We start from the raw sequence: 7773 nt of genomic DNA on the forward strand, positions 1-7773 counted from the left end.
CGTGTACCATTTCTCTTTGTCCCCAGTGACATAGTCCCATCCAGTCATTGTTGAGCCCACTTTAAACAATGAACTACACTGGCAGTGTGGAGAACAATGTTTTTTTTCCCAACTATCTTCTTCGCCAAAACACAGATTGGATTAAAAAGTGTCTGCTTCATTTGCCATGAGTGCCTTGTTGGATGGCGGCAGTGTATAAAAAGTATACTTCACATCAAAACACCCATTAAACAAATCATAAACTCTGCTTTATAGCTATAGTGTTGATCTTAAATGTTCTGCGTGCAGTTCTAGGGCCCTGTTGTCTCAGGCCATATGGGAAATTGGGAAATTGTTTTCAGGTCCGGAGCGTGTGATTAAGAACACATGTTGGAGCTGCTGAGCTACTTATCATTTGCAGTTAGCGGCTTTCTGGGTTTCTTACCCTCGCCGCTCAAAGTGCGCCACTCTTGGCAATTATACCTCTCAACACGGAAATGTGCTTTTAACCCAAAACACATGGGGACTTCTGTTTCGTCAGCTGCTAAGTAAACATTTCTTATAGTTAGGAAACCGCTGAATTGCAACATATACAGTCCCAAACAAAAACCGGGGATCCCGTTATACACACGTGTATATATACACACGCGTGCACACACAGATGTTGGGCTTTTTCTGTCTACAAAGCTCTCAGAGCCCAGGAAAATACTCTCAGTGGTTATATGCTCAACAGTCATTACTTATTTGAAGTATTATCATATAGTTACATCATACCACTACCGTTAAATGCCTCAGTGAAGGATGAATAGGCTTCAGGGTAATTCATCTCCAATGTTAACAGAAGTATATTTCTATTCCATTATCATTACAAATCTGCCGGTTAACTGTGTTTGCTCAGTGTCTCAATTCAGTGATACTTGTCTTTATTAGTGGATGCACATAGAAGATTAGAAACTGCTCTGTTCGAAACAGAAGTGTGCACTGCCACTGGGAAAGTGAATAAATAGACTGAAATCAATTCTACCAGTGTTTCCACTCCAAAACGCTCCTCTGGGATTTCTTTTGAAGCTAATTCTACCATAAATATACATGCATTACAAGGAAAACCACAGTCAGATGGTAGAGTAACTGTGAATTAATTTGCCTTTAGACATTTTTAAACAAGGCTTGTTAAAATCTTATCTCCTGTTAACGGTCCGTAGGCATTTATCTTCATTTCGTTTGTGCGTTGCCATCCATAGTGATGGAGTTTATGTTTTTTCCTAAAATATTTTTCTTTCTTGAAACACTTAATTACGCACCAGAAAGGGGCTGACCTCGAACACACCCATGCAACCTCTTGAGACAGATTAGTTACCCAGCTATTATACCAGTTAGGATCAAATGATACCACAATGTAACAGCTACTGTAGTGTATAGTGGTTAGACAACTCTCACGATAGATACATCATAGTCTTACAGTAGGTTAATTCTTAAGCCAGAGTGGGAAAGTTATTTTAGCGTGCTTACTGTTCTATCATGATACTTAGGCCATAATAAATCAATGCTAACATGACAGTGGCATAGGACAGTTAGCGTGATGTGAACAGAGTTTTGTGCTTTATGCCAACTGACAAACTGTAAGCTATTATGTCTAAGGTAACACCTGTGGTGTGGTTATGTCAATTATTATATCATATATGCATCATGACGGATCAGTCAAGTAAATCTTTTTCTTTTTTCCTGAGTTCGATTTTACAGTGCGTCTTTCAATTCTAGAAGCTCAGCCTTTAAGCCATTAATACATTTTCTCTCTAAAGGTAAAATGAGAGAAGCACATTCAAGCCTTCTTATGTGGGTGCCCAGGGGAGTCCTGGGATTAAGATGGTTCTAATGAGGTGAAGGCTGTAATAAGAGTGTCTTCAGCAGGGTCTCCAGCACACCCAGGTCGGCTCTGCTGGGTCCTCAAAAACACAGCCCCCTTATCAGAGGGGTTTAGGAGCTGATAAGAGATAAATACCTCCACCTCCTTCCCTCCCCCCCCCCTCCCCCCCCACACCTCCCCCTCTCTCTCTCCCTTCCCTGTAAATGAGTCTGATCCCTTTCAGATGTGATTCAATTAATTTATCTTAGATGTAATTACAAATGAAAGAGTCCAAGTTATTCCTCTTCACTCGATAGGGGGTCTCTGCTTCCTAACTAGCTGCCTCTGGAGTCAGGGAGTCTTAATTACAGTTTTAGGTTTATTTTATCCCACTTTCTTCACCTCTCCCTCCTCCCCATCCCTCTGGTCCCATCCATACCTAACCCCTTTCTCAGTTTATTCTTTGCAGAGAGGAGGATGAGGAGGTTGGGGTTGGGGTTGGGGTTGCAGGTGCTTTTGGTTAGACTACCGAAAGTATCTATTACCCAGGAGGATGTGTATGGGGTTTGTAACATATTCCACCACTTGAGGAGCTACAAGTTTGTCAGAAATCCTGAAGAGCATTTCTCCTGAGACTATTCAAGGTGCATATTAAGACTAAAGTTGTTGGTGTTCCATTTTTATTCATTTGAAATTGCTCTTACTTCTGATGAATGACTTCAGATGCCTGCACAGAACAAAACATTCATTTTATTTTTTATTTTGCCATTCAAATGTTTTGGAAGCCATGACAATTAGCCACCATTCCCTGTAGCAATTCATGGCATGGCAGTCAGTATGTGATAACATACCTTTGATAAAAGGGGAAGAAAGAAAAAGCTGCCAACTTCTACAATAGCTGGCCTTATGAATGCCCCATTGTTCAGGGTCCATTATCTAAAACTCCCGTCCTGCCCTAATCCACTTTCGGAAATATGGAAAATTATGTAAAAAGGTCATGATTCACGCACGGTACCCTCTTTGGAAAGGTCCTGTCTATAGTGATGACACTAGGCTTGTTTGTATTTCCTCCTCTCTCATGACATGCAACACTGTAGGGCTGGCAGACAGGACATTGTAAAGTTGATATGGTGATGGGTGACTACACGAGGGCATGTGGATTTTAGCATTTGCATTAGCTGTATTTGTTTACCTCGTTGTCTCTGATTCATTATTTTTCTAAACGTGTTTTCCTATCAGAGAGAATTCGGAATGAATGTGAAGATCAGAGAAATGTATAAACATGTTTAGTATTGATATGAATTTCCACCACCGAGTACCGGTAGTCTTCACTACTTTTTATTTGGCCCAAGGTTTATAGTTCTGCCTAATTCTGCAGGTGAAAAGCAGGCTCTTGAATCTTTGTGTCATTTTACAACCCTACACTGTACTGTGACCTGACATATTACCTGAAACATGCTTGTAACAGTTATCTACTGTCTCTTTCCCCTCTCCCCTTTATCGAAAAGGCATCCTCCACGACCAACCGAATTCTGGAAACACAGTCCGTCAGTGAGCTGAAAGCCGAAATAGTGTCTTTAAAGGGGTTACTCCTCAGCAGGTAATATAGGTCAAAACACACACACTTTCACAGGACGTGACATATGGTGAACCAAAGCTATAATACTATCATCCTCTGAAGATAACAGGCACTGTCACAGCTTGACAATGGATTCTAATAGTACTAAACACAGTATCTATATTAGCATGCATGGTTATGTATAGCACTGATGAAGCTTCAAGTAACTATGCCTGTTTTGTTTTTCCCACACACCCTAACCAGCAATAACCTCTTGTCGTTTGTTCTAAGGCTTTCACCAGACTTTCACAATAACTCTAGCAAAGGGGTTAATCACAGAAGAAAGTCATAGAAACACTGTAACCGTAACTTGATCTCCCCCCTTTTCAAATGATCCAAATCAGGTGTAAACTGATTCTTAATATTTTTGCTCTGAAAAGCAGTAAGGAATATAATTGAATGTCTAAAGCTCTATTCACACGGGATTAGTATTGAGAAATTACCCCCCGACGTCTGTGTTTCGTGCGGTGCATTTGCGCAGGATAAGCGAAGTCTGTATTTTACTCGAATTGTGTCAAGGCTCTCATATGCAACAAGAATATAATATCTACTATACATAATAGGGTTAAGGTTCAAGCCATGCATGTCACCCATCTCATCATCTTTCGAGATTTCGCTCTGGCTTGCTCTTTCTGCGAATAGGTCTCCATGGTGTGTAGCAAGATGAGCCTCCTGAATTTGCATCCAAAATGCTGTCAAAACTTTCATTTATAATGAAATTGTTGGTTTAAGTATGCTGCCTAACAGACTGTTATGTTACACTCCTACATTCATAGCCACACTGAAAGATTACCAGAACGTGTAGTGCTTTTTTAATTCTTTATCAGTCTAGCTTTGTATTGATTTATCAAAAATATTATTCCCAAATCCATATGGCTAAATGCCTACTGCATTGATTGGGCTACACTCCTACTGTAGCTCTCCACTTTGCACCCTATTTTGACGTGTTTAATGATGAATCAGCGTCACCTCGAAACGCCTTTACAATTATGGACGCATCTTCCACCATAGTTTCGTAAAAATTGGGCCAATCAGTGTTTTGTAAATGTCCTAACCTGTATGGCAAAACCCATCCTTCACCCAAATTTCGTCAATATTGTCCCCGTGGTGGTGAAAAAGTGTGTCAAATATGACCAAATCTTAACATTGCTAATGACCCCAAATCACAGAGATGCCGATTCGCACGGGACTAATATTATCACAGGACCTCTGTGTTTGGAGAAGTATGGTAGGTAATTTGCTGTGGAGGTTTTTCTTTACAAATTACCGACATAGCACAGGATTAAGAACACAGGCCACCTCCATAATTATTACAAACTACCTGAGGTCCCCAGATAATACTAGTCCCATGCCAATAGGGCCAATAGACCGAATAGACCGCCTTTGCTAAGTGCAGATTGTGTAAAAATAAGTATTTTTTTTCCTTTTTATGAGTAGTGTTATGTAGTGTTCTCTATACTGATATCCCTGCACTGTGTTGTCGATATAGTGTTAACACTTTACACTTCAGTGCATAATACTTTCACAAGTAAGCATTAATACATACAAAAATATGACGTTTTTGTATGTTTAGCTGTGATGTACAAATTGTGCTGATTTACACTTGCTCATAAAGGCATTATGAATGTACAGTACCGGTTGTGTTTGGACACAATTGACATTCAATTGAATGGGGAAGTGTGTCCAAACTTTTGACTGGTACTGTATGTCATTCAGCTCTTATGTAATGCCCTTCAACTAAAGTGTCAATGTATGAGGTTTTCTATATTAAGGATATTGATAACAGTTGTGATTTGAACATCTTCTCTCTCCACCCTATCCTACTCAGAAGGCAGTTCCCTGCATCGCCCTCCGTCCCAAAGATCCCCTCCTGGCAGATCCCTCTGAAGCCAGCCACCGCCTCCAGCTCCCCATCCCTCAACCACACCAATAGCAGCAGCGACATCTCCCCTGTCAGCAACGAGTCGGCCTCCTCCTCCCCCATTAAAGATGACCACCACAGCCCCCAGGATGCACTGGGGGGGCCTGACGGGGCCAATGGGCTTAATGAAGAGAGTGCCTTGGCTGCTGTGGGTCTGGGAGCCTCACTCCCCTTAGACCTTAAGGACCAGGTCCGCATGGAAGTGCAGGGGGAGGAGGAGAAGAAAGAGGAGGAGGAGGAGGAGGATGAGGAAGAAGAAGATGTGGAGGAAGGGGAGGAAGAGGATGACGACCTGAGCCACATGGATGAGGAAGAACACCTGAGCGTGCAGACAGAGGATCGGCGAGGAGGTGACGGACAGATCAATGAACAGGTGGACAAGCTGAGGCGACCCGAGGGGGCTAGCAACGAGAGTGAGGTGGATTAGACCGCCAGCACTAAGCACAATAACCCCTTTTCACTTTCACGGTTTTCATTTCATTTGACAGTTCTGTTTCAGTCTACTCCTTCACACATACTCCTTTACTGCTTTTTGACTATTGTGCTGTAACTGTATTGGTTTTCCCAGTTGTACACTATTTTACTGTATGATCTCAATCATGCGCAAATAGTGGCAGGGAAAACAACACAGCAAAACTGAAACGGTGTGTCGTGCCCTCATAGACAAACAGCTTACCTCAATTTACTTTTCATCATACAAACAAAACGATAGCATGCCTAGGCAAGTAAGATATTCTGAAGTTTCAGCATGTTAAACAAAAGAAAAAGCAATATTCAGTGCAAACGTTCAGAAACTGTGCGCAATCCCGTTTTCTGTTCTTCCTCCTTGCGTGGCTCCCGGGTACTGTCAATTTCACCTGACATAGTGAGCTTGGTTACCCTGTCAAATGACATCTGAACTTTTCTCAAAGCAAGCTACAGTAATCAGTTCTAGACACCAAAGAAGTAGAATGTTCCTCTATATGCTTCAGTTCTAGGTCAGAAGTTAGGTGAAGTTACTTGTCTCAAAGTCATTGTGATATCACAGAAAAGCATTATTGGAACTCCTCTCCCTGTCTGCAGCAGCAGTTGGATAAGGACAAACAGCTAGGGATAGAGCTTTTAGGATCTTTTACTGTAGAGTATGTGTCCCTTTCCATTGGTGTCAGACTGTCAATAATTCACAAAGCCAGGAGGGTGGCATTAAGGGTGAAATAAAAGCCCTGGAATTTGAGATTAGAATGTGATGATGGGTTTTGTTCCACGCCAGTGTTCAGGAGCGTTTGTACGCTGACAGGAAAGGAAAGGAAAGAGAAATTATATTTTTTTCTTTCTGGAGGCTGAATCACACGCCTCTAGTCTCTGTATGTGGTGAGAGAGGATCCAGCCTGCCTCTTCAGCTGCATCTCAGTCTCCAGCAGGGCAGCTGATTTGGTTTATGAAGTATGTTAAATAATCAAATGATCAACAAATAACAGATGTATTTGTTCATGCAGCTTGAAATGTCAAGGAGGCTAAAAGCGGAAATCTAATACTGAAAGCCCCTGTTGTATTATATTATATTTCATGACAAACCCTCCGGTCCAAATTATATAGGGCCTCCTACAGTGAGTAATCTTTACGCAAAGCGCCAATATTTTGTAATTAAACCATAGTAAAACAATGAATGTTGCCATGAAAGTTGTGGCAGTTCTGTCTTTTTTTGGAGTGTGGGGGGGATGACACCCCATGATTGAAACTGAAAGTAACGAATGAATACTTGTATGATTAAATTACTCACATTGCAGCGGAGTAGAAAAACACTCCACAAGTGAGAATAAGGGTTCTCAGCTTGTGGCATTTTCACTTACATCAAATGGCCTTCAAAGTAACACAATCAAGGTACAGTAGAGAGCTCGGTGAACCTGAGTTCTGAGTGGCACCAGTTGTACTCGGCACACTGCCTGAGCCTATATTTCTTTATTTAGGTGAGAAGTAATAAAGAATACAAAGTACGATATCTGACTGATGCGTAACATGAGACACTTTTTTTCTGTTTGGAATTGCATTTTACTTGATCTGAAAGGCATTTGTCAGTGAATGAAGTCCTACTGTGTGTCACTTAAGCCTTTTAACCACTGTAGTTTCTCTGAATGGTCCTGTATGTATAAACATGTTTCTAGCTTAAAATTGTGACCATATATGAAATGTATATAATTGTAATAAATTTGGTTTATCACAAGTTATTTTAGATGGCCACTGTCTTATAATTCAAACACCACTGTATGGAGAGAGGTAAGGCCTAGTGGTGTGTTTCTATTTATCTATCTAGTGTTCAGAAGAGAAAGAAAAATAATTAAAATCACTGTGCTTTGTCTATTTTCATTGTCTAGCAGCAAGGACACGGTGTGTGTGTGTGTGTGTGCGTGCGCGTGTGCGTGTGCGTGTGTTCAG

At 41.3% G+C, this 7773-nt stretch overlaps 1 protein-coding gene across 1 annotated transcript in view; it reads left to right on the plus strand.

Moving 5' to 3' along the window:
• Positions 1–7552, plus strand: part of pex14 (peroxisomal biogenesis factor 14) — a 60135-nt gene extending 52583 nt beyond the window's left edge. The window contains exons 8-9 of the mRNA XM_080534073.1: positions 3331–3422; positions 5269–7552. Coding sequence (XP_080390199.1) covers positions 3331–3422; positions 5269–5788 — 612 coding nt within the window. The 3' untranslated portion in view covers positions 5789–7552. The remainder of the gene's footprint in view (positions 1–3330; positions 3423–5268) is intronic.
• The last annotated feature ends 221 nt before the right edge of the window (positions 7553–7773 follow it).

The sequence above is a fragment of the Nansenia antarctica genome (assembly GCF_963989245.1).
Source record: "Nansenia antarctica genome assembly, chromosome: 6".
Taxonomy (NCBI): domain Eukaryota; kingdom Metazoa; phylum Chordata; class Actinopteri; order Argentiniformes; family Microstomatidae; genus Nansenia; species Nansenia antarctica.